This window comes from Channa argus, chromosome 7, assembly GCF_033026475.1.
Source record: "Channa argus isolate prfri chromosome 7, Channa argus male v1.0, whole genome shotgun sequence".
In the NCBI taxonomy this organism is placed as follows: Eukaryota; Metazoa; Chordata; class Actinopteri; order Anabantiformes; family Channidae; genus Channa; species Channa argus.
In genome coordinates, this window is record NC_090203.1 from 21,541,992 (window position 1) to 21,569,102 (window position 27,111).

General features: G+C 41.0%; 4 protein-coding genes across 48 annotated transcripts in view; 3 read left to right on the forward strand and 1 right to left on the reverse strand.

The window, feature by feature from the left end:
• The first annotated feature begins 157 nt into the window (after window positions 1-157).
• Window positions 158-4,677, forward strand: LOC137130439 (collagen triple helix repeat-containing protein 1-like). Of its 4 annotated transcripts, none has more exons than XM_067510601.1 (5): window positions 158-360; window positions 1,280-1,357; window positions 2,920-3,138; window positions 3,239-3,455; window positions 4,418-4,677. In XM_067510601.1, exons 1-5 carry the CDS (start codon window positions 247-249, stop codon window positions 4,558-4,560), a joined length of 771 nt encoding a protein of 256 aa, XP_067366702.1. In that variant the 5' UTR covers window positions 158-246; the 3' UTR covers window positions 4,561-4,677. The 4 variants fall into 4 exon arrangements, with proteins under 4 accessions (XP_067366702.1, XP_067366703.1, XP_067366705.1 ...); XM_067510602.1 differs by having other exon boundaries at window positions 159-318; XM_067510604.1 differs by lacking the exon at window positions 1,280-1,357 and having other exon boundaries at window positions 161-318.
• A 263-nt stretch (window positions 4,678-4,940) lies between these two features.
• Window positions 4,941-8,068, reverse strand: LOC137130438 (solute carrier family 25 member 32-like). The gene is made up of 7 exons (XM_067510599.1): window positions 7,601-8,068; window positions 7,258-7,408; window positions 7,068-7,153; window positions 6,596-6,750; window positions 6,035-6,148; window positions 5,715-5,860; window positions 4,941-5,599 (listed from the first exon to the last, which is right to left on the reverse strand). Exons 1-7 carry the CDS (start codon window positions 7,797-7,799, stop codon window positions 5,473-5,475), a joined length of 978 nt encoding a protein of 325 aa, XP_067366700.1. The 5' UTR covers window positions 7,800-8,068; the 3' UTR covers window positions 4,941-5,472.
• Window positions 8,069-8,548: 480 nt separating this feature from the next.
• dcaf13 (ddb1 and cul4 associated factor 13) lies at window positions 8,549-18,146 on the forward strand. Its single transcript, XM_067509725.1, has 11 exons — window positions 8,549-8,750; window positions 9,329-9,528; window positions 9,671-9,778; window positions 9,889-9,978; window positions 10,080-10,235; window positions 10,365-10,442; window positions 10,537-10,619; window positions 10,918-11,082; window positions 12,449-12,584; window positions 16,241-16,404; window positions 16,971-18,146. The coding sequence occupies exons 1-11, from the start codon at window positions 8,681-8,683 to the stop codon at window positions 17,056-17,058; spliced, it is 1,338 nt and encodes a 445-aa protein (XP_067365826.1). The 5' UTR covers window positions 8,549-8,680; the 3' UTR covers window positions 17,059-18,146.
• A 637-nt stretch (window positions 18,147-18,783) lies between these two features.
• The window catches only part of rims2a (regulating synaptic membrane exocytosis 2a), a 126,479-nt gene continuing 118,151 nt past the window's right edge, over window positions 18,784-27,111 (forward strand). For 9 of the 42 annotated variants that reach the window (XM_067509715.1, XM_067509722.1, XM_067509714.1 and 6 more), the window contains exon 1: window positions 19,694-19,923. In XM_067509715.1, coding sequence (XP_067365816.1) covers window positions 19,706-19,923 — 218 coding nt within the window. In that variant the 5' untranslated portion in view covers window positions 19,694-19,705. Of the gene's footprint in view, window positions 19,203-19,689; window positions 19,924-27,111 lie in introns of those variants that run through there. The other 33 variants (XM_067509684.1, XM_067509676.1, XM_067509681.1 and 30 more) reach the window with 10 other exon arrangements.

Here is a 27,111-nt window from a genome sequence, read left to right on the forward strand (position 1 = left end):
TCACATGCTCACATGTCAAAGAGTTTGCACACAGTCTGCTCGGAAATGGCTTATTTATACTCTGGCACGCTTATAGTGCCCATACTAAATCTCACAGGGATGTTGGGAGTTTTTTCCCTTTGACTACGTTTCTGCAAGTTGACTGGCTGCTCCTCGCTTGTCCTGCCCTCTCTGACTAACACTGACTGGGGTCGGAGTGAAGCCGTCGCCTCGCATCTCAGATCGCGCACAGTTGTCTGCTGAGTGATGATGACTCTTCTTGTTGCCCGCCTGCTGCTGCTCCTCTTCTTGGCTTTACCTCTTTACGGCGTGGAAAAGGTGAGAAATAGGGGATACCGAAAGGATCCTGACGCTGACAAGGTAAGTTAGATAATGTAGTTGTCAAGCCGATCCCTTCAGTGAGCAGATGTGTAGCGTTGCATTAATGATAAATGAACACGATTTGTCGTTCGTATTTCCCGAAAATCACTAAAAACCATGTCTGAAAAGTAATGTTATTTTATATTGGAGATGTATTCGGTGTGTTTAAGGCCCATCGCATGTCCATGTTCTTTTAACTCATAATGACTTTTCTCGTGCCACGGCTTGTTTTCCATAAGTTGCTTGAAACAACTCATTTTTTGCTTAAAACCAAATTACTTTTTTTCCCCTTCCTTTTCCTTTGCTGATTCACATCCACATATGGGCTTGCAGTGTGAGTGAGTGAGTGTGGTCACCAAAATTAGCTGGTCCCAGCAGCAGATGCTGTAATAAGGCTATTGTATGGTCAGCTGCCTGGTTCTCTATTATTCCAGGTTTGGCTGCTCTCCAGTAAACTGATTGGACAGAAAAATCCCAAACAGGAAGTTGGTCTGGCTCATACAGTCTGTCTGCCTTTCTTTGTTATCTATCTGCTTCTCCCCCCACCTCTCTCACACACACACACACAAACACAAAGACAGGATTTACACTTTGTTTGTTGGGTAAGTTCTGATTCACTATAAATAACTAAAGCAGGGTTCTGTTGTTTAATTTCAATGTCCACAACCGCAGTTCACTAGTTTTTAATCACTCCCAATATTTGATCCACATTTGTGCAGATAAAAACATCTGTGCTGGAGGAAGGGGAGTGAGGAAGAGTGGACAGATTGCCTCTTTAACATTCCCTGGGGGTCAAATGAAAGTAAAAGCGCCGTTTATTTTGCTGGGACTCCTAAAAACTCTGCATATCTGAGTTAGAGAACCAAACATTGAGACCCCAGCAGACAGATATAATGACTATGTTACCATCTGTATCTAGTGCACTGGAAATGATGCAGAAAAGCCCAACTGCACTAGGCACTCTGGAGAAGAGACGTCTGCTTATTTCAATACCATGGTAATAATCACACAAGCACTATTTTGTCTGTGCTCTGCATGCTCTTCAAGAGCTTCACTCATTGCTTCAGTATTGACCAATGCACGAAATACTCAGCATTTTGGGGCAAATGCAGCCCTTATGCTCTTGTTTTACAGTTATGAACTGTGTGCTACTAATATTGAGCCAAGCCAAAGTGTAATTCATGCAGGCAGGCAGTGCCACTAGTCCCACTCGCAGCTAATATAAAAGTCATCTGTATGGATAAGTGCACAGAGGTTCCATTCATCAGTCTGCTTTGAAAGGTCTCCAAAAAACGCAGACTTTTCCTTCCTGAAATCATGCAGCATTCACATTATGCCCACATTTTAACCACATATTATCCATTGCTTAGACATTTTGTCCCCTTTTTGTTGAGAGCAAATTCCAGGTATATTACTGCATACACATACCATCCCCCAATCTCTTGGTTTTAGCACAGACTTCCTGGTTTTCTAGAGAGATGATGTCAGGTCCCATCTCTCCAGGTTGCACCAGCAAAGCCACTTAATGGCTAAAACAGATTCGCAACCATCTGTTGTGCAGCAGCTTACATTTTCTCCCAACTTTTGGGCATTTTTCAAGTTTACATCATTCTAACTCACCCCAGAGACTCGGGCCAGGACAAACTGTAGTAACTTGAGTAAAAGTTCTGTGTTCACTCTCGCTTGGGGACTTTACTTTTGTCTTAATGTATTTTGGCCACATGCCCCCTGTAACTACCCCTCAGCTGCATGCTGAGAAAAAAGGGCAACAGTAATCCAACAAAAACCCAGAACCCTTTTGGCATCAGCTGTTTGCTTAAAGGTGAGGACACACTTCTGTGTGTCGCTTTATGTCTGTTCTGATTACATGACACAAAAGGCCAAGCCAAAATTGAAACCCAACCCACAAAAAGCTCTAACATTTTATCTGCACACTGCAATCTGTTGGTTGGTCAAAGTCTTTGAAGAAGACGTCGTACAAAGTTATTTGGATCTTCATTGTGTCTATCTCTGTATGTGGTGGACTTTGGCAAGCTCCGTCGTCTCTGTGTGTCTATTTAAGTCAGCTTGAGTAAGATGCAGTTTTATGTTTAAACATACCTAAAGATCATCATGATGACAGTGAATCATGCCAATAGATGTGTGGCCAGACAACTACTAATTTAGGCCGTCACCAAGCCTTCACTTCCTCATTAACTGACAATCTGTCTTACACTCACTTCGTGGCTTTATTGTTGCTGGTTTTATTGCTTTGCCTCAGCTTGGCTCACATTTGTTTTTGGGCTTATTTCAGCCTAGCGGTAGCGTGTTTGTTTATGCGACTTTTAAATGAGGTATAATCTGGCTTTCTGTGTGTGAGATGCTTGAATGGATGGCAGCGTTTTGGTGCCCATGGTGCATGCAGCCCAAACAAGGATCTAACTCAAAGGAAGTAAAAAGAAAATCTGAAACAGGAAGTTCAAGAACTACATAGTCTCTGTTGATGTTGTTGTATGCCTTTGTTTCACATGTCAACTTTCACCTCCACTACGCTCTTCCTTGTTTTTGTTTTTTTTTCAGTATGGTAGCTGCTTGCAGGGGCCCGCAGGCACCCCTGGCAGGGAGGGTAACCCGGGGGCCAATGGCATTCCAGGAACACCAGGCATCCCTGGTCGGGATGGGCTCAAAGGTGAGAAAGGCGAGTGCATGAGTGAGATCTTCGAGGAGCCATGGAGGCCAAACTACAAGCAGTGTGCCTGGAACGCTCTAAATTATGGGATTGATCTGGGAAAAGTAGCTGTAAGTATTGTGATACATCATTTCAATCAGGAATATGGGTTTATTTAAACATTCAAATCAAGGTTATACAGCCTGCTTAATACATATTAATGCATTGCAGGACTGTACATTCACCAAGCTGCGTTCAGACAGCGCCCTCAGAGTCCTATTCAGCGGGTCGCTCAGACTCAAGTGTAAGAACGCATGCTGCCAAAGGTGGTTCTTCACCTTTAATGGAGCTGAGTGTACAGGACCCCTGCCCATAGAGTCAATCATCTACTTAGACCAAGGAAGTCCTGAGCTCAACTCAACCATCAACATCCACAGAACATCCGCAGGTACTAAAAACATGTGCTATCAATATGGAACCAATTCTTTTTACCACGGAAAGGGAAGATTTGGAAATAATGTGCAAATTAAATATGAAATGTGAGCCATAAAAACAACAGCAAAGTCAGTCCGGTCAGATCAGACAATTTCCCTTAAAAACAGCTTGATTTAAAAAAAAAAAAAAAAATGCAGTTTGACTTAAACAAAGTTTCTCTACAAATGTCCCAAAAATCCAAAAATTGCTCATCAATGATTACTCTCTACTCACCGTTTTCTGTTTATTTTTACCAGACTATGAGACACTGACTCATTTGCACACAGACAGCAAAAGCAAAACACACTATTTCTGACTTTTCTGCCACTGGTTGCGTTGTCAGAGATCAGATATGAATTGGATCTAAAGCTGCACAATAAAAGCGCACAGGTCTGTTTTAAAAAACAAAAACAAAACAGGATTTCATTTGTCCACACTTTCAAAAAATCTGATCTGAGTCACATATAATTTTGGATTTTGGAAGTAATGCAAAGCTTAGCCTAAAACAGATCCTGTATGCAGGAATTTACTTAGCTTAGAGGGCTAGCGTGGCCCTCATCCAAAGTGACAAAATCTGTCTCCCAGCTTCACTAAAGCTTACTGATTTACAGCCCATGTCTTGAACAGTTGAACACAAATGAAGTGATCACAGTTTATGCAAAAACCTGAAGCGGCAAGTCTATTAGCTGTTGTCTGAAGGGATTGTGTATCCAATTCCTTAGCCGTAGCAGGCCAGCTGTTTATCCAATCTATAACTGTTCCTTTATGTGGTTATTTAACGGCTGTGGATCAACTGTTGTGGCTAAGTTACACCCTTCTATATAGGTTATGAAAAATTCACAACTGCCTCCTAAAACTAAACAATTAACAATTTCCATTTCTGGAGACAGTTTGGGTGTTCCCCTAAATTCACTGCCTTCTCTCTCTCCTCTTCAGTTGAAGGGCTGTGTGAGGGCATCAAAGCAGGGCTGGTGGATGTGGCTGTGTGGGTGGGGACCTGCGCCGATTATCCCAGAGGTGACGCATCTACAGGCTGGAACTCAGTATCCAGGATTATTATTGAGGAGCTGCCGAAATGAAAAAAGTTACAAGCAAGGGAGTGACCAGTCCTGGAGGTGTAACAATATGTCATCTGGGCCTCCAAAATGATCAGGTGTGGTTTGTGCTGAGGCATCAACAGCATCACTGATGGTAACTTGAATGTTTTTTTGTTATGTGAAAATTCTACACTAGGCCTGTAAACAACAATACTGTGTTATTCTGTTTTCCAGAAATAAACTTTGTACTGTAGCCCCAAGTGCTGTTAGAATACAGTAACAACTTAACAGACATCATTGTGATACTGTAATCATGTGACCTGTTTGTATTAATTATCACTGTTAATAAAGTCCTCTTTTTTTTAAGAATTTAATTTGATATGACTACTCACAATCACTGAAGTCTTTTGGAATCATTGGAACCGAATGCATTTACTTTAATAAAGCCAAAGTAAAACTTTTCAAGTATTTAAAAAACAAACACGAAACAATGTATGTAAGCATTGTTTGAAATTATTAACAAAATGCTAGAACTTGTAAGAAAATAATGTTGAATTTCGATAGAAATCTGTTATGTAATAAAGACATTTCAACAGATGTTTACAGAAATAACTTAGACTAAATAATATCAATTATACATACAGTGCTGTTGATCAACAGCTTTTCATATTTTAGCCAGCATCACTTTATGCTGCTAGAAAACTTTGAATGTAAACATAGCTCATGGCTGATTAAATATTTCTTTTATCTACGTTCTTTGATATAAGCCCAAAACAGACTTAATGACAGTCTTTTAAAAAAAAGATGTGTCCCTGCTTGGGTGAACTTCCTTAAAGTCAGAGTTCATGATCAGCATATTTACAGCCAGGGAGCACAGGGAGTTCAGTTCCAGTCTCTGTGTCTTGGTGCAACACTTAAGTGTCAGCGTGAGCCCAGAGTTTCTGCATCTGGCCGTTATTTATTTTGTCTGAGGAGGAAGTCAGAAATATTCTCATAAACTACAAAGGTGATGCAGCAGGCCGGAGTGACACGTATCACATTAGGGATGATTCCCTTGTAGAAACCAAAGGCACCTTCGTTCCTGCAGAGAAAGTGGCAAAATAACAATCATAAATCCAACTGGGCACGACAGTCAGATTTAGAAACTGAGACAACGCCAGCATGTTCGGTCCTTTGTAAGCAGGTCAGTGTCCTACCTCCATGTTCGTCTGATGACATCCATCGTTCCATTGTACGTATTGTGCTGGTCTTGTAGGCGAGCTCGCACTACCTGATACGGGTATGTGGTGGCCACGGCAAATATTTTGGATAATGCTGCCATTGTGATGTATTCCAATGCATTCTGTTTACACAGACAGATGAATAGGAGGAGGAAGAGATGAGCACAGCAGAGTAGGAAAACTCTCACTTTTTCAATTAACTTACCTAATGTGAGTTCAGTTTTATTGAACTAAAAAACACAAAAGCTTTCATTGAACATGTTTTCAGTCTACCTGTGGCTTGTGGGATTACTCACCAGCTTTGCATCTGAAGGCACTTTTTTGTATTTGTTGTATTCTCTCTTGAGCTCTTCATAGGCCATGAATTGCAGCGCTCCGTGTGATGTACCAAACAGACCAGGTACGTAACCCTAGAAAAAGTGTTCACTCACTAAGTAAGTCTATAGTGAGACCCACAGTATAATTAACCATTAACAGAAAAAACAAAAAACAATGCACATAGCTATCACAATTATGCACTTTAATACAATTCTAAGAGGCTAAAGTGCAGCTTTAAAAAACTGTAAATTATTACCTTTACTGAGAGGGTCTATGAACTACGGTACTACAGCCAGTGCAGGGTTGCAATGCCCTCTATTGGTAAACCAATAAAAAAAAAACCTTTACAACAGTCTAGCAGGAGAGAGGCTTGTGCTGATAATTATAATAATATTATAATATTGATAATAGTTTTTAACACTTCTCCTCTGGTAATGCTCCACAAAACAACACATTTCCATTAGTTGCCACATGCTCAAATTAGCTTTTTGTGTACTTTTGCATAATGTAGAAAACCAAAAATGCACGGATGATCTAACCTTGTATAGTCCAGGCACGCCCTCATGGCGGTAAATCTTGACCAGAGCATCTAACATCCCCTTGTAGTGTCTACTGGCTGGGTCAGAATTGTATTGCAGCACTAGCCGAGTCTTGGTCACCCAGATTGGGTTGGTTAGGGTGAGTGTTAGGATGCCTGAGTGAGCATACATAGGTAGGTTAAAATTTACTAGGGACTTTATTAAAACACAAAACCAACACAACTCTGAAACAGTAAATGAAATGTGTTGCTTCCACTTAAAATCAAAACACTGTGCACAATATTACTTGGTTTAGTTATTCCCAAAGCAATTAAAGAAGGGACCAAAGTGAAGCTGGAAACCCTGTATCTCTTTACGTTATAACATGATGACAGTTATGGTGAGGTACTCTGTGCTTCATGTAGTAATATCTAGCGGTAGTTGAAAAGAATGTGTTTACTGTGTGAGTGTGCAGGATACATATAGGATTAACCTGCTTCAGCTGCAGACACCAGGTGTTCGGCAGCACTCAGTTCAGTTTGACGCCCTTCCTTCATGTAACCTTTGATTGCATTGTAACTATGAGAAAAGATGGTGTGTGAAATAAGACATGTTATAGTTACAGAGCTTTTTGAATATCTTTGATGTCAATGATTACTAGACACGTTTAACAGCTTACGTACAAGAAGAAGTAGAGACCCCAAGATGCTCCAGCACCCCAAACATTCGGTGTCACTCCTTGATAAAGTCCTCTGACCCCATCCTGCTGCCAAACACTCTTCATACAGTGTAATATGCCACTGTACTTAGGTCTCAATTCCAATCCATCACTTACTACATTGAAAGGACAAAAAAGACCTTTAAGTCGTGTGACCCGAAAGTCACAAAGAAAAACGTTCTGAAAGAATCAAAGGCTGAGTCACAAGAGCATGGTATCATTAGCATTAAGCAAACAGATTCAGTGCCATAAATGAAATGATTACAACTAACAATCCTAAGAATTTCAAGTATAATTTCCTGCTGCACCTGCAAACCGGATTTTGACCAAGTCCAGCGGGTGAAGTACCAGTGTTGACACCACTCCCCCACTGAGTCCCGCCACCAGGTTTTCAATCCTCACGTGGCTGAAGACCTGCTGGACATGTCCGGCTAATGACACAGCAGAGAACGATTTGCTGGACAGTCGGGTGTCTCCAACGGGTCTGGGAGTTTGAGCGGAGCTCATGTTCACAAGTCGTTAACCTTAATTAACTTCGCTAGCTTCTCTCAGCTAGCTGTGTTTAAAAGCGCACACACAGAATAAGACACTTACTTTACAACTGCTGCAAAATGTCAATATGCGATACTAACACTACTAACACCTTGAGTTGTAGCGTTACTCATTGTTACTACAACCTTTTCAACATGTGGCGCAGCCCCACGGCTCTGAATACGTTAGCTGATGTGTCAAGCGCAGCTCCACAGCCTGACCTTGCTGCCTGGGTTACCTAACGTCATGTTACCTTGGTTGTAAGGAGGGCTTCCGGTCCTAACCTTCAAAATAAAACCCTTTCATTCGAACTACACATTAGTCATACAGTAACAGTTTACACATTAAACAATTCCAAGTTAGGATACTACAAAAGTGGCTTTTAGGCACAATTTAAACTTTATTTCGTCTAAATCTAACGTTATTATGTTACCCATTATGATGATCAGCTTTAAAACTTGACAGTGTTCTTTTTTATTTTCCAAAGCCGTATAATTTTTTTCCCTTTTCACATTTCACATCCTCAACTGTGTTAAACCCCATTATTATATTATTTTAATTTCTTAAGGACTTGCTTTCTGAATAAATCCTTTGTCATAATTTTAATTAACCCTGAAAGCCCTTTCTTCATACATAATACCGTTTGAAGCCGAAGGTCTTTACTTCCTGTCTATATTTTTGCTAATGTTTTTTTTTTCATGACGCAACCAGGAGGACTGAACGTCCCACAATGCAACGCGGCCCCAATGCATCTCTCTTCCATAAACACATGGGCACAGTTCTTGCTAGCATTTTCCTTGCTTAAGTTGACCTAAGTGTATGTTTAGGTGTTTGTTCTTACCCATTCTCGCACTAAAATGAAAGTTAAAGTTCTCTCCAGGAATCCGGATGACTATGTCCGTGAGACCAAACTGGATATCCAGCGTGGTAAGTTGCAAACTTCTGTTTCGGCTAGGCTAACGTTAAGCACAGTTTGCCAACAGGCTGTTAGCAACTCAATAAACAGCTGTAACACAGTCTGTTAAATGATGCCACTTTACTAATTATTATCTAACTACAAAATAAGTATCTCTGGAGAAACGTTTGTTTTCGTGAACCTTTACATAATTAAACAGCAAATGGATGAATATCTCTAAATATCACATACAACATAAACACCCGTTCAAAGCTTCTGAATAAAAACTAATTCTAGCATATGTGCAGATACCGTGGGTCGTGAGATATAAAAGAATTAAACAGCAAATTAAAAAAAAAATTACATTTAACAATAAGACTGCAAACTATGAAATATTTACTATTCCTATATTAGAGTGTAGCGCATTGGAAGAAAAGCATAAAATGCATTATACTTTTTTTAACTGATATGCAAAATACAGATTATAAAAAAAAAAAAATCAAAACTCTCTCCGGAAGTAAACGTTAACGTGTGTACACCATTGTACTGTATTGCGTGCAATTGAAATGTTGTGACAGCAGGTGAACAAGTGGTCGTGGTCTTTCTTTAGTCCCTAGGAATTATGACCCAACACTTCATCCCTTTGAGGTGACTAGAGAGTACACCCGGGCTTTGAATGCCACTAAGCTCGAGAGGGTGTTTGCCAAGCCATTCCTGGCCTCCCTGGATGGACACAGAGATGGGGTGAACTGCATGGCCAAGCATACAAAGAGCCTCTCCACTTTGCTCTCTGGCTCCTGTGATGGGGAGGTAACAATCTGCTAGTATAAATACATCTATAGAAGTTTAGGCATAAAGACATCTTGTTAGGCCTTTGGTATCGTGATTCTGTACAAGCACACTTTGATATGCACAGTCTTAACACTGACACTAAGTTTTATTCGACACTTAGGTGAAAGTCTGGAATCTGACCAAACGTGAATGTGTCCGCACACTCCAAGCACATGAAGGTTTTGTCCGAGGAATGGTCGTCCGCTACTGTGGGACTTCCTTCTTTACGGTGACTGCCAACCTGTAACTTCTGACAAGAGTCTAATAATTATCAGAGTTTGTGTTTACTGCCATCTAATACAGCTTCTGTTTCAAAACTCAACATGCTGCCTGGAACAGGTTGGTGATGACAAAACAATTAAACAATGGAAAATGGAAGCTCCAGGTTATGGAGAAGAGGAGGAACCACTTAACACTATCCTGGGCAAGGTATGATGGATATCTTTTGTGGTGTTATTATTAAGGGCACTGGTGTTTACATCAGCATGCATCTGTAAGGCATAACATTATGATGTCCTTTTCCCCTGTAGACCGTCTTCACAGGACTGGACCATCACCAGAAGGATGGTGTGTTTGCCACATGTGGCCAGCAGGTGGACATCTGGGATGAGCAAAGAAGTAGCCCCATCCGTTCTTTTACATGGGGTGTAGACAGCTTCAGCTCTGTCCGCTTTAATCCTGTAGAGGTAAAGCAGCATGTATCTGTCACATTCAACAGCTTATAAATGTCAAAAAAGTAATTAAAGTAATTATTGTCGTACTTATTTTGAGCTGACATCGTGCTGATATTTTTACCACGGTTTGTCTTTCCACAGACGGAGCTTCTTGGGAGCTGTGCATCTGACAGAAGCATAGTACTGTATGACATGAGAGAATCAACACCACTTAAAAAAGTCAGTTCCATCATTGATTTGCTTAGGGAAAACACCTTTGCTTCACCTCTGCCTTTCAAATGACGAAATGTGATCGGTTTCTTCTCACATACAGGTTATCATGACAATGAGAAGCAACACGTTATGTTGGAACCCGATGGAGGCCTATTACTTCACATGTGCAAATGAAGACTACAAGTGGGTTTAAATGAGACCTATACTTATTTTGAATTTGCCTTTTTGGGGTCTAGTCTGAGTAGTACAAGTAAATAAATGCTATTAAACTTCCCTTTCACTTTCATATATCAAAATATCTCTCTACTTCTAGTTGAAAAATTCCTCCAAATGACATCACTTGGAGGAACCTTCAGTTCAGATTATGTCTGACTCTAAGTAGTAATAAGCAATAACAAGCAGTCCACTCAGTGTGTTTTTACACACTGAGTGGAACTTATGAATATTATTACTTTCTGACATTGTCTATTTGTCTCCTCAGCCTCTACACATATGATATGAGGTACCTGGACAGGCCAGTCACAGTGCACATGGACCATGTCTCTGCAGTGCTAGATGTTGACTACTCTCCCACTGGAAAGGAATTTGTATCTGCCAGTTTTGACAAGACCATCCGTATCTTCCACAAGGATAGAGGCCACAGCAGGTCAGAAATTACAATCCTAGTTATTGTTTTATAGGTTTAGTGCAAACATAATACTGTTCCGTGGTCATTTATGAGTTCTGTTTTTAGAATGACGCAAAGTAGAGTCGGCAATTTGTTTCCTTTTTTAAGAAGATGGTATGGTTTGAGCTTATACCTGGCAAAGCTACTTTTGGGATAGTAAGGTAATGGTTTTGCCCGACCTTCTCAATGATAGAAATCTTAGCTGTTGTTTGGTTGCTGTATTATGTAATGGTTCATGAAGTATTAAACATTTATAAAGCTCCAGAACCAATAGTGTTACAGTAGCTAAGAGGATTGTTCAGAACATTATACATCAGTTTTGCAAACATGGTCATGTTGGATTTTGAAAAGTCAGTGACCTTGGTTGCAGGATACACTGTGGGAATTGTTTGCTATCCAACACAGTGATACTAGACTAACTTTTTTTTTTTTTTTTTAAATAAAACTCACGAGTCATAATCAAAGAAAAATAGAATGTATAACATGTAATAACGGGTTAGCAGAGGGCAGATCCATTGGGATATTTTATTTGAAAATTATGCCGGACATCATTTTAAATATGCTAGAACCCTTTACACCTCCTGGTTTCGGTTTTCACAAACATATAAGATATGTTCAAATGTTTTGTATTACCCTTGTAGTGTATTTACAACCAGAGCTATTTGGAAAGGTATAAAATAATTAATCTTTTAGTTATTGCTCAATTCTAACAACAGTGGAATTTTGCTTTATATGGAATAATATCATAAATGGTTATAAGATAAATGGCTAAAGTAAAGTAGTATAATAAATAGAAGAGCCAAGTCATTGTAGGTTAGCTTTCTGTTTTTTGTTAGTGGTTAAGCCCTCAGAATAAACTTGTTTGACAATGTGATGTTTTGACAAGACTGTCCTCAAGAAAAATGGCTGAATAAATTATTTCAGCAAATGTTCTGCAGTTTAGTTTATGAATCTTGACTGTTGGGTGCAGAGGAGGAAGTATTGCAACATTATTATGGAGTTACTAAGTTGGTGGATGAGCAAGCACAATGTGGGACCTAAACAAAGTCGAGTAATATCGCTGTGACCATGGCTACAAAGGTTTTGTAACCTTCATGACGTAACATAAGTGATATTTAATAACCTACAATAATATAACTATTACCATAGAGTTGTCGGGATCATTAAGCCATTGCAGTGGTGTTTGTGTGTGTGTTTTTCTTGAAAGCATTGAAAAGCATCATATTTTGTCATTTAATTTAGCTGACTTGTTGGTATTGTTTGCCGTTATGTACGTAAGACAGTAAGTGTTATTATTCTTAAGTTTCCTGAGGATTTCCTGCTTTTTTCCCCCTTTAATATTCAGGGAAGTGTACCACACCAAACGCATGCAACATGTCATCTGTATAAAGTGGTCTTCAGACAACAAATACATCCTGAGTGGATCCGATGAAATGAACATCCGACTGTGGAAAGCCAACGCAGCAGAGAAACTAGGAGTGGTGAGTCCTACGTTGTCTTCTCCATATCATCTAAGGTTTTATACTAAAATCACCTTGCTACCTCTTGGACAATTCATGATAATTTCTCATCACAATGTCAGGAACCTGTGAATAGCTGTATTTTCCTCTGCTGTTTGACGTACAGTGTATTACCTGATTTATGGTTTATGAGTTTGCTAGATTCGTTTTACATAGGAATGGCTCTGTGCTCACTTCAGCAGATGAAGAGTGGGTGAGTATGCCAGAAGCTATGGTACTCCTGTTGCCAAATGCCCTGATGGATGCTGACTTAGGGTGGAATCACTCTCAATAAGTACAATGTTCCAATTGGCACAGTGGCCTTTGTGACAGGTGAAAGTCCAGAAAAACTCCAAATCTTGTGTGGTTGTTCGACAAATCATCAACAAAACAATGAGCAGAAATGCCGTCCCCTTGTCTAGACGTGTCTCCCGTAGCTTTTAATATCTTTCTTAGTGAGTGTGACGTGTATTGTGTTCACGTTGTATAGGCTGTGTTAGCAGAAATTATGGCCTTAATGTTATGTTATGCTGAGCTGTCAAATAAAGCTTCCGTAAAATGCTGGGAAGTGTTCCAATGCCCCACATCCCAGTTATGGCTGAATAATAAAGATCAATGGCATCTTGTGTGCCATCTCCAACAGCCATTTTTCATCCTAATCGGATTCACTCTTGCTTATTCTCTTAATGCAACTTCAGAGTAGAAAATTGCCCCGCTTTTGGCACTTGTTTTACTGTCACTGTGTAAGAGAAGATTTATTCGCAAGCTTTGCACTTAAAGAGATCAGACACAGGCTGCTCCTATCAGCAGTTTAAATCGGCCAATCACTTAAAGTGGGCCACTCTGAACATAATGAAGCATTAACAGTCAAGTTGTACTCAAAGGGTCTTTAATTATCAAGAAATGCTGAAATGCTGAATCAAGGCTTTGTCTGTGTCTGAAGCATCAGAGTGGAATGATGGGGACTTCTCTATCAACTGCTGCGCATCACTCATTTCTGACTCCTGTGTAAATTAGATCCTGTGTATGTTAGGCCAAGAACTAAAGTCACTTTAATTAAAGAACTTCTCTTTATTTTGAATTTTGTAAAAAAAATTATTTCCCTTGTTCTGGAAACATTGACTCATCACTACTCATTTGATCATGATCGGAAAACCATCATTGTGATTGACTGACATAGATCCAAGCTATAAAGTTATCAAACACCAACTGGGCCTTGGAAAAGTGTTTGCCCCATAATTACTATATTCACTAATCTACCATATTTCTTTGATGATTAGTTTTAGCTGCACCAAACACACTCATGCATCTTCCTGTGAACACTGTTCAATCAGCACACTACATGACCATTGTCAGCTATGTGAAGGTGATTGAAAGGTCTAAACAAGGAGCACATAATGGCCTTGGTCAAAAAAAACGAAAGATGTGGAAGAAGATGTTTAAAATTCATTAGTCTTGGTTGTCGCTGAAGTTTTCAGTCAACCTGGTTCGGTTGTCTGGAGTCATGGTTTGGTTCGTTCTCTACACTCCACGACTGCCTGCACTCCACAAAACACCTCAGGTAGTCTTCCTTATGAAGTTACAATAAGAATGCTTAAAAAAAACACAGTACAAGCTGATATTGTTGCTCTTCTCTGCTATCTGTCAGAGGGGAGTTTGCACCACTGCCAGTGCTGTTTTTTTTGAGCCTGTGTGAAAGGAGGCTCGAACGGCACAACTCCAAAATAAGAGATGCTATAAACCGGTTTTGTTTAAGGAAAACGTTTTAAATGTGTAGCATATTGTAAATTTAAGTGTTTGGAGTTGCTTATGCAAAGTTCTGACTGATCGCCATCAAGATGTTGTACCCATGCCTAACCCTGCCCACTGTAGAAAGCACCTATAATGGGCAAGTGATTCTCAGAACTAGACCTGGTCTGGTGGGTCAGATTTTTCTTAACATCACACGGACGACCAGCTTCATGTGTCTTGTTCATCTAGGGGCGAGATGGTATAGGGATGGACTGTAGCAGTATAATGCCTGGAGGCCCCACCTTTCAATGTACGGGACTTAAAGATAGGCTGCCGAGGTCTTGGTGACAGATTCACCTTCAGAAGTTCTGAAGAGTGAGTAGCTTGATTAGAGGTGTTTTGGCAGTATGAGGGGACCTACATACCCCAATATTAGGCAGGTGTTTTTAAATATTGTTGTTGATCAGTGTCTCTGACACCTCTTTTGACTGAATTGCCCATCTTATTGCAGTTATATCACCCCTTCTTTGGATAGAAGTTATTCTGGAACATTTTTTTATGTCATCCATGCCCAACCTGCAGACAGCTGATGCTTTGAATTGCTGTAATGACTAGCACTTTTTTTGATTGAAGACATTTAGCGAATTTAACTGTTCAGTTAAAGCAATGAAATATTCCAGTAGTTTCATGCTTTCTGACACTTGTACTTATGTTGCACTCATTTGTCTTCAATAGCTTTCTATCATACGATAATGACAGATACAACACATCTTCTACATTTTCGAGTCCAATGATTCTGTAGATTTCACTAAATGTGTCAACTCTCGTCCTCTGCTCTCTCATGTGCATCTTGTTTGGATTATACACGCACAGTGTTTAGCAAGCTAACTCGGTCTGTATTTAGGGGAATTTATTTAGTCCAACAGGATCAGCATCTAACAGCTTATCTGCAACAAATTGAATCTGAGACAAATCATTGCTTTTAATTAGAATAAAAGCCTCAGAGGATGGAGGCCTCAGCCAAGATGAGTGCGAGTAGCTGATGGTTTTTATGAGAGATGGAGAGGGAGGAATGTGTTCAGCTGGTGTCTTCACTTTTTAACAGACATTGATTCAGTTTTGAATGAGAACGTTGTCGAGGTGAAATTACTGCTTGCTGTAATGCCAACACATTATGATGTTAAATGGCCGGTCCCTTAAACAAAAAAAAAAACAAAAAATACTGTACCACCAGAGATGAATTCATGCTACGTTTGTAACATAATTTGGTTAATCTAATCATCCTCAACAGAATCCATATTTATAATTGTCTACTGTAAATCCTTGTTGCTAAAATCAAGATTTCTACGGATATGAACCCTTGAACACTTCTCTCACCAAGGCAGCCCAAGATGCTGTTGGTGTATAGTTCTCTTGTGCATTAAGGACAACAGCTTCAACAACAAGTCCATTTGGTTACACATCTGGTGCAGGCCATGACATCATTGATTTTAAGCAGCAAATATTTCCAATTCTGTCTTTAGTATTGTTATCGCAATGTTGACAACATAGCTGTGTAATACGCATATGCGCTGCATTTTCAGCATCTCACATGAGCCTACAAAAAACACAAGTGTGGTGAAAGGCTGAGCCAAGAGGCATAATGCCAAACAGTTCATAAGGAGTGATTTAGGCGTATGATAAACAATAAACCAAAAATTGACCACTTATTTGTTTACACGTCTCTTGTGACCCCCAAAAATTGTTGAATGTTGCTATTGTAAAATTATATTGTGGTTTGTTTCTGCAAAAATAATGTGAAATGTAATGGTACAGTTTGTATTGCTCACCCTACTTGGATTCTCAATCCTAATCAGATCATTTTTCATTAATTTTATGTAATCATGCTCTGCTCTCATCTCATGTAGTTGGCCCCCAGAGAGAGGGAAGCTGCCAACTACAGTCAAAAGCTGAAGGAGAAGTTCCAGCATCACCCGCAGATCCGTCGCATCGCTCATCACCGACATCTACCCAAGAGCATCTTCCAACAGACCAAGGAGCTCAGGATTATGAAAGAGGCTCGCAGTAGGAAGTATGTATTTTTTATTTTTTTCTTTCTCTCGTCAACATTAATTTAGCTGTGGGGATCAGGTTTAAGCTTGCTAATGTATCTATAGGAATGACATAAAGACCCCTCGGTGTCTACATTGAGGTGGTGGTGACTTGGGGTGCTGCCAGGATAGGTCTGACCTATGCAGTCACAACAACCTAATGGAAAATCTCACAGATGGGACTGTCACTGAGACACGATATTAGTAGGCTTTACATACTCATGTGGGGCCAGTATGATGGATTGATTATTCCAGCTTGTCCTGTTGTCTAGTGATTCACAGCTCAATGTGCGTCTCTTTTTTTTTAATTACTGGCAGTAGTGTGATGCGTCAGACGTGTTTGGACTGTGAATGATTTACTATCCGTGCTTTATACATTTTATTCAGGGTACATCAGTGTCGTCAGTGACATGCCTGTTAGGTCAACAAGTCCCCTATTCAGTGTGTTCCTCCCTCCTCCTTTGTGTTTACTGAGCTTTCCTTCCTCTTCCCTCCAGCCTTTTACCAGCAGATTGACTTATACTGCTCTTTCTCTCTTGTTTTCCAGGGAGAGGAATGTCCGCAAACACAGCAAACCAGGAACTGTTCCTGTGGTGTCTGAGAAGAAGAAGCATGTTGTCACGGTGGTGCAGTAAACAGAGCTACAGAACAGAACGGAAGACCCAGGGACTGCCATCAAGAGATGAGGTGGAGCCCATGATCAAGAACCATATGGGACATGTTCAGACTGCCCTCAGTCTATATTAAGAGTGCTGCAACTTGTTAATTGTGGGAAGTGTTTCAAGTACAAGTTTACATATTAGTACAAAAAAAGAATTCATCTTCTGCCACTAAGCCAAAGACCATCTGTGCTTTGTCGGTTATGTACTGTTTAAATTTACACAGGTTCTAATGTAACGTCCTGGTCCTGTATTTGAGTGACTAATCCCACTTTTGACAACACCTGCAGGCATCATGAACACAACAATATAAGAAACTAAGAACAGATTGGATCAGTCCACTGCTTAAAAATTCAGTTGGTACCTTTGTGCTGCATAGTTGCAAGAATTATTTATTCTAGTTTTATCAGACTCATTTATCCCATGTATGGAGTTCAAGAAATAGGATACACTCGGTTATTTAAAGTACCAGACTTAGCATAAAGGTCTGAGTGTGCTTAAAATGAGCTTGTACAATTAGATGTGCTTGTTCTAAATGGCCAAACTTGAATGTGGGTCAGAAAGCCTGCTGGCATAACTCCCTCGTAGTTGTATCCATGCTTGGTCTCCTAGGTGTCTGAGTCTGAGACTTCCAGGACAGTCTGTTCATGAGTCACTCTCCTGTGGCGTTCCATGAAAGTGCCACAAAAGAGCCTTTTTTTAAAAAAAAAATAAAATAAAATAACTTACTCTACCTAGACCCACTTACAAAAATCAGACAATGTGATATTTCTTTTAAAGTGTACAGAGTCCTTAAGATATTGGGAAATTGCTAGTTAACTACAGGTAATCAACTTTTTTTTTTTTTTTTCCTAATTTGATGATCTACATTTAATTTAGCTGTTGTACTGGATTAAAAATCCTGGATTTAAAGATTTTCTGTTTTTCCATGCATCCTTTCACTTTTTGAAAACCCAGTTCCTTGTGGTTAGTAACATTTTTAGAGAGAACATTACTCACACTCTAAATGAATGGGCCAGACACTGTATATGTTGATGTATTTATAATAAAAGATTGAAACAACATTCTTTGTTCTGAAAACAACATTCTGATTCCAAAAACTTCACCCTACCCACTTGTTGTTTGACGTCTTGTGGGAGATCACTATCTTGGTGCTAATTTACGTGCAGCCTTAATAAGGTAGAGGCTCTATCCTCTTATTGTTATCCTTCAAATCCTATCAACACTGCAGCCTGAGGATCACAGGATGGGAATCATCTATGTTCCGCTGAGTTCATGAGTTATTCATTTGCATTGAGTTTCTGAATTACCTAATCTATTTTTGGGTTGACTGTCCATCAGGTCCCTCATCACGTTCCAAGAACAGCTGGTAAAGTCTTAAGTTTATCTTAAAACGTACTAAAAGTCTTGCCAGTGCTTAGAAAAGGGTTTCACAGTGAGGTGGCTCGCCGCAGCTGTTGGGGATTTTAAACTTTCTGCAAGGAATCTGTCATCCAGATCATGGTTATTCCTGCTTGTTTATGTTTTTATTAGTTTTCTAAGCTAGTTTTTCCCATCACCTGTTAGTGAACAGCAACAACAACTGAGCAGAGACAGAGCCACACCTGCTTTAACAGTCACTGTCACTACGCCTATTCTGTATTTATCTTCCCACTTCACCCCCACCATCACAGTACTCATGATCTGGTTATGAAATATGCATGATGCTCTTCCAGCGTTGCTCCAGCTGCACACAGCCCCTCCACTCCGTGTTTTTGCAACTGCTATCAGCCTGCTGTCAATGAACATCCAGCGCGGCTTGGGCTTTATTCTCGTACGTGTTCCCATCGCTCCGCCTCTTCGTCCTATCTGGATTTTATTTCCCTCCCCTCTTCCCCACGCTCTCCCTCACTCTCTCTCGCTCTCTCACTCTCATTGCATCCATTTTTGTGCATTTAAGAAATCACCAAGATTTCACCAACCTGGGGGAAAGCGAGCTCACCACAGTGACAGAGGAGGCTTAAAGGGAAAACACAAACAAGGACGGACGGAGCATCTTTTATCCCAGCATGCGAGTAAAGCGTTTCTAAAGGATGGCAGCGATGGGGTAGACAGGATATAACATGACTGCAAAATAAAAGGCAAGAGTTTTTTGTTTTTTTTTCTAAATCATCTTTGTTTTTCTACTTCTCACTCCGGGATCGATGGCTTGTGTTTGGACTACCCGAAGGTTTTAGCTTACAGCCTGTACACTTCTGCTTCTTCTAAGGACATTTCTAATGATGACTGTTTTTCATTTCCCATATTTTCATGTGTAAATTTCAACCTGCAACAGCTCGACTAGGCGAATTCCCCGTTTGCAGGCAGCGCTCATTGATCTGCAGCCCATTTGATAACCCCATCATGAGCATTTAGTGGCCGGGGATGAAGCCTGCAATTAATGTTTAGACGCTTACTCCTGCAGCACAGTGTAATATGTGCATGATAGTCCAAACCAAGATGTCATGCCGTGTGTAGCGCCCATGCTCGCTGCAAACCCGAGCGCCAGTTTGAATTTGACGGCATGAAATGTTGCAAACAAATATGGCCCAGAATGCTGCTGGTTGACGGTGCTTTTCTCGTTTTTAGCCGCTGTGTGTAAAAGATGTCTGCTCCACACGGGCCCCGGGGCGGCCCCGGCCCTGCTGCTGCTGCTGCTGCTGCCGCTGCCGCTGCAACTGCCGCTGCTGCTGCCGCCTCAGCGGCCGGCGCCATGCCGGAGATGCCGGACCTCAGCCACCTCACCGAGGAGGAGAGGAAGATCATCCTCGGTGTCATGGACCGACAGAGGAAGGAGGAAGCGAAGGAACAGTCGATGTTAAAGTAAGGAAATAGTTGTCGTTGCTGTGATTGTCACTGCAGTGTGAATTTCTGTAACTGTCCCTCTGTCCTGTGGCGGGTCATGGTGCCTCCTGACATCCAGGCTCCAGCTGTAACACTCAGCTATTTTAGACGGTGGGGACAAGGTGACGCTTCTCCTCACGTGCGGTGTCGTCCCCTTAAAAAAGACATGTTAAAGTCATTTGAATGACTGGGCTTCGTGTTTTAATGCGGCACACACTCTCCTCCACAAGCTCTTTCCCGCGACTTGTGTGTGTGTGTGTGTGTGTGTGTGTGTGTGTGTGTGTGTGTGTGTGTGTGGCTACAGCTCTACTACTCCAATGGGCTCTGTGTGTAGCAGCAGCGGGCGCCATTTTTCACGTCAGCAGCACGCCAAGCTACTTCACCTTTCGCCACGAACGTCACCCGCATTACACAATGTGACACTGGAAAGCTCATTTAAGGTGTCCTCTGTGCCGACGGAGGAGTGTGTGTGTGATTTTTACCGTTAAATTCACCCCCTCCCCCCGCTACTCTTACGTACAGATGTCGCTCGGAGAGGTTTCAGCACCGTAGCGCTGTCCACTGTAGGGGTTGAGCTTTTAAGGTGGACCGGACTGTTCCCGCCGTCACCGCTTAAACGTTTGCAGCGCGGGCTATAACTCTGCTTTATGGTTGAATATTACACTCTGTCACCTCGCCCCCGGTTGTAAGAACATGCTCCGCTGATGTACTGTTAATTACAAAATTGGTTTGACCTTCTTTTTTGAAAGCTGCCTAATGGAAAGTGAGGGATTTCGTGCGGCGGCCTTAAATGTTTCCATATTGTTGCCTTTCTTGCAGTTTTCCTCCTTCAGTGAAAAGGATGCACATGCTTGCACGCTCACTAAACAGGATATATTGTATTGTGACCATTTCATTTGATGACAGCATGCATTTTAGCACGAGTTATAGAGATAAGGTTTATTGGTGGTTCCAGCAGGTGTCAGTGACCCTGGTGCAAAGGATGTATGTCACTGTCACTGGGAGCTTTTTGTTTTCCACTATCAGGTAAATGGTTGAAGTAATGCAACATTCCTATTGGGAAGAAAGCTGTGCAATCCCTACCTAGTGCTGCTGCACGATAAACATGACTCATGTACTCCAAGACACGGCTACCTCAGCCGCTGTGATGCGTGCTGGGTGATTCATCCAGGCCTTTAATGCCTTCCCTTCCCATTCACCATTTCCCCTCTCCTCCCCAATAGCTTAGCATTTCTCCTATTTCTCTTTTTCTGAGATAACTGTCAGTTGTTGTCACTCTAAGTCTGATGTCAAAGCATTGTCATGACTAACAATGAGTAGAAGAGGTTGACTTACTGACTGATGGACTGTCAACATAATGTTGGGTAACTGAATGCAGGCCACATAACCTGAAAGCATAAGAGATATTAGTAGACCAGTGGAAAGAATTGCTTGCATTCTCATTTGCACGATAATGGCCTGCACCTCTTGGATACCGGTGGTTTCATCTCACCAGCAGAGCCATACTGCATTATTTCTAATAAAAGATGTGGCAATTACATGAAGAGCAGACCTTATCCACTTGTAGCTAAAAGTTTTCTTTCAGTTTCTCATAGCGCACACTCTTAATGGTTTAATTTTAATGTGTCTCAGTCTATATGTATGTGACTCATCATGAGTCATCAGAACAGTAAATCCTCACTTTCTTTACCTGTGAATCACACACGCATACCCAGCAGCAGTCCTGATATGCTCAGCTCTGGCATAGGTACAACTGCAGCGGATTAACTTGTCATTGGATGGTTCACAGCATTCCCAGCAGTGCCGGAAACAAACACCCACACTGCAAAATCCAACCCTATATAGCCCATGCTTCTGTGATGTCGCAGCCATGGTCCAAACCCACAGCGGCTAGGATGGCTTTTTGAGAAAGTGGCGGTTTGAACATCCAAGTGTGTAATCTAACAGAGGGAATCCCTGGAGGATGGAGGGATGGAGAAAAGAGAGGAAGAGAGCCTCCAGCTGCAGGGCTTGCCAACTTGCTGTCATCTCACTGGAGGTGCTACAGAAAGCATGGATGGAAATCCAGTCCTGCTGACTCGCATGTAATTAGTTACTCTCTCTTAGCCTGCTCTTTCTTAGCTTGCCTGCGTACGTGCGTGTGCCTGCATGTTAAAAAATGCACTGCACAAGTCAGAAGGCGATATCTTAGAGTCCAAGAGGCGGCGCTCATTCTTAGAAATCTCTCCTAGAAAGCTCATCAAAGCTACAGACATGAAATAACATTTAGTTTAAAATGTCAACATTCCTAAACAGAAATTTGGAACTTCTATTAAGCTTGGCTCCAGATGCCTTTGTTCCATTACAAGAGCTAGCGGCTAGATTGGTTTTCCATGCATCAGTGAGGCCCCGAGCAATACAGTAATAATGGTTATGGGACCCCTACCCCCATTCGCCCTGACACTGCATATCCTATAGGCAGGCATCAGCTGCCTGTGACGGGGGTGACCCACACAAGGCCTGCAGCTCCACTTGTCCTTTCTCTGTACTCCTCCAGTCCTCCAGGGTCACATCCCGCTTCTGCTTGTTGGATAGGATGGGGGAGTGATGGAGTGCCAGTAAGGAGTTAGAGTGATGTTCTGATATCTGAGTATAAACACAAATGGATATACACTCAGCTGTCATTTTGTGAGGTACACCAAGCTAAAACAAATTCAGTCTAACACAACAGTCATTGCCGTACATCCTCCCTCATAAAGGTGATAATGTTCAGAGAGAGATGTTTCAAATGCATAGTTGTTTTGGAAAATGTAGATTCAAAATGTATTGCATTATACAAAACGGTGTTTTTGTTATTTTGTCCACCAGTGTATTTCTAAGGTTAGTCTAAATAACACACCTCTGTGTGTTGCAATACAGTGCAACAGCAGCAGATATTTTGCAGGAGTATGCATTATTCTTAGCCTGGTACACCTAATAAACTGTCAACTGTGTGTACACTGTCTCACAAGAGAAAGATGCTTGAACTATGACCTTTGGGTGATAATTGTACCAATATACATTTTTGCTGTCTACTTAAAGACTACATATTTTATATTCCATATTTTATGTTCCATATTTTATGTTCTTGCTCCTGCCTCTGACAGTGCTCAGCTCATGGATCTGGGGACTGTTTTGCTCGTTCAGGGACCTTCTTTGACAGCGATAATTATGTTGGCTTTCTTGTAGTAGGAACTCCCACAGAGATACAGCTATTTAAGGGCTCTGAGGTGTCTGCTGCTCTCCCATTTTAATTGCACAAGATGAAAAATGCCCTGTGTTCCTGCCATGCCTCCTGTATCTGGCAATATAATTTGTATCAAGTGGCTTTTGGGTGTTTTACATTAGTGAGCCACATTTCGTTTAAACACACACATCTAAGATTGTTGTAGTTGCAGGGGCAACTGTGGCTCAGGAGTCAGAGCAGGAGTCAGAGCAGAAGGCAGAGCAATAGGTAGAACAGTCATCCACCAACCCCAGGATTGTTGGTTTAATTCCTGGCTTCTCCTGTCACAGCTCAAAGCTCCTCTATCGGTGTTTGTGTGTGTTTGTGTGTGTGTGTGTGTGTGTGTGTGGTCAACTAACAGACTGTCTATAATTTGTAAATTACAGAAAAGTTTAGTTGTTAAACGAGTTAGTTGATGTTTTAATATCAAACATTTTCTTGTTAATACAATAAAATTAAAGGGCATCTTTTAGTGTTGCACTTCAATTTTGGAAAACTGAAAAAATGATACAGCTGTTTCACAGGGATATGAAGTACTTTGCTTAATGAGTAATTAAGATCTTGATCTTGGTCCAGAAGGTACTCAGACCTTGTTGGCTGCAACCTGTTATTGCTACTGTATGTACACTTTTAAGTACTTTTAAGTTACTGTGAGTAAGTAAAACCACTATTGTTTCCGTTGTTAAACTGCACACTACAACAGATAGTAATCTGGATAATTCATAATAAATGTGACTTGACTAATAAAGTATTTGGAGGTTAAGACTGTTATTTTGATGCTCATAATTTCAAATAAACTGATTTTCCAGTTAACCCATCATTACACATACCCACTCACACACCTCATCCCTCCATCCGGGTCATTTACTGAGTGCTAGAGAGCTCAGTATACCAGCTGGGGTCAGAGCTACAGAGAGGCCGTGTCTCCCTGGAGGATATGATCTCTGCCCCAGAGTCACAGCGATAAAGTGCCACACACACACACACACACACACACACACACACACACACACACACACACACACACACACACACACAGATGTTCTGCTATTTCTGCTGTTGTGTCAAACTAAACTTTACCTTTAGTTAACACTAACCACATAATTTTAAGTGACATGTTATCTGGTCATGATAAGTAACCATGAACCGAGAAAAAACATAAACAGAATGAGTCGCAACAACCTATGTGGACACAAAGAAAATCTGGCAACCCAGAGAAAATCCGTTGTCACTTCAGCAAACAAGAACTTAAAGCAGAGAAATAATTCTTAGAATAGAATAGTAATAGAAAGCAGAAGCAAGTCAAATCCAAAGAATCAAACACAACTTTGTAAAATCAGTTGTAGTATTAGTGCAAGCTGTGCTCATGCCAATTAACCAAATTTGACCCAAGAAAGAGAAAGAGAGAAGCTATGGCTGTTAAATGAGCCAATGTATAGAATCATTCCACTGAACAATATACAAACTTACACTCACTCACTAACTCACTCTCTCTCTCTCTCTCTCTCTTTCTCTCACTCTCTCTCTCTCTGCCTTTCTCTTGTTCCCTTAGTTCACTCACCCATGCTCACTTGCCTCCCCATGCAAACAGCAGACTCTGTCATAAGTGTTGCAGAGTCTCCCATCCCCCCATCATTTTCCCCAAGGGGGGGGAGAGAGTGAGAAAGTGAGAGAGTGGATGCCTGACTTTTGACTCTGTAAAGCAGAATACATGCCACCTGAACACATCATCATGCTAATTAAAGTAGCAATGTGTTTTGGGTATGGGTGGTTGCCATGTTTGGTGCTCTCCTCTCCCCTTGCTTTTTAAAAAAATGTTTCAGCCAAAACCCTGTTGTATTTATCAAACTGCAGCTAGACCTACATTTAAGATATTTTTAAAGTAGCATTATTTAGATTTTTTGAACACTTTAGACACTTTAATTTAGAACACTAGAGCAAGTTCAACTTCCACACTAGAAATGTATTTATTGTGATGTGATGATGATTTGTGTTAGCACACCATTACGTATTTACACCATTACCATTACAGACACAGCATCATTAGCATTCAGTTAGAGTTAAAGTAATATTGTTTCTCCTTTGAGTGCTGAAAAATATATGTTGGTGTCCTCAGATGCTAAATTCTCCACTGTGTCAATCAGCTAGTTGTCAAAAATTTGGTTCCTTTAGCTGAAAACACATCCTATGTGAATTGTGAGCCTAAACCAAAAAGTTTGAGACAAAACTGCTTCATGTCAACAATCACCCTATGCAACAGTGGGGCTCCATGTGTCTTTAAGTTATTAGACTGTAAAAAAGATCAACGGCGGGTCCCTTCAGGGGTCGCCACAATGGGTTTGGCACGGGTTTGGCATGGGTTTTTACGCTGGATGCCCTTCCTGCTGCAGCCTCCCATTTTATCTGGGCCATAAGATTGGCATTGGTGGCTGGGAGGGGCCACACCAGGTGGGGTGGGATTTGAACCCACAGCCACAGTAATTTAAAGCAATTCCATCACAGTTGTGCTCAAAAAGGCAGTATTGCATAGTAGGTCATATCATAGTCACATCATAGTAGTTCAGGTGGAGCAAGTGGAAAGGGCATGTGGGAGCAAGCAGTGGTGTAAAGTAACTGAATGCATTTACTTACTACACTTAAATTGATATTTTCAAAATACCTTCCAGATTCTGATTTTAAAAAACTAATTACAGTTAATTTTAAGACTTTATTGACAACCATTGTGAAATTTACATGCTACTAACTAATTAAAATGTAAATATTTTATTTGAAAAAAAGAAAAAACGTCAAGCAACATACAAGGTCATTAAAATAATATTTGTTACCAGCTGCAGCATAACATTGATAAACAAATGACTGCATCTATAAATAAAATGCTATAAGATATTAATTGCTGACTAATGAGCCCTTCTACATAAATAGTACTCTTACTCTTTGTACTTAAGGTATTTTTTGAGTTAATACTACTACAGAGTATTAACCTGCCATTGAAAATAAGCTAGAAAGGAACTGATGCAGAAAAGAGACAACAAGGTTAGAGGAAAGGTTAGCATAGGAGAGAGGGGAGGAAATGAGTGTGAAGAGGGGGCGAGCGGAGAAGAGAGGACAGGAAAGGAGAACATCACAGAGAAAATGAGAGGAGAGACATTGACGTCTGAGATGCTATCAGATTTTGTTGCTGATATGACAGCCTCAGTCCTCACTGACAGAGCCTCCCATCTCCCACAGCCTGCTATTCTCCTGTGTGGAACAGCAAAGCATACGGCTCTATTGTATCTCAGTGCTTTGTTCTAAATAACATCTGCATTTGTCAGCATACGTTTTATTCTTTTCTGGGCTCTTATCCCTTAAGCAAAGTTTTAAGGGATTTTCCTGCCCCAAGCTGCAGAATTTGAAATGCCCTTGGTGAAAAATGACAGAGGGAAAATGTTCTAAAATGAGGTTGTGGTAAAGGGTATGAGGATCAACAGCTTTCGGCCGTTCAGGGGTCGCCAAAGCAGACTGTGATGCGCACGTTGATATGGCAAGTGTTTTTACGCCAGATGCCCTTCCTGCAGCAATCCTCCCATTTTATCTGGGCTTGGGACCGACACAAAGGGGGCCCTTGCTGGCTGGGCGAGGTCACACCTGGTGGGGTGGGATTCGAACCCTTCTGCATCCCGGCCCAATGCTCCACCACTGATCCACCAGTCTCCCCGGTAACTAGTACAAGGAATATTGAACATTTATAGTAATAAATAATGTAGCATTACACCAAAGCACTATATGTCTTAAATAAGTAGTCAACAAAGCCTCAAATTGCTGTATTTTATATTTTTTAAAATAATAGTATTTAAGGAAATTAAAGCAGCTGTAGCTCAGTGGGTAAGGCAGTCGTCCACAGACCACAGTTTCAGTCGTTTGATCCCCGGTCCCGGCTATAT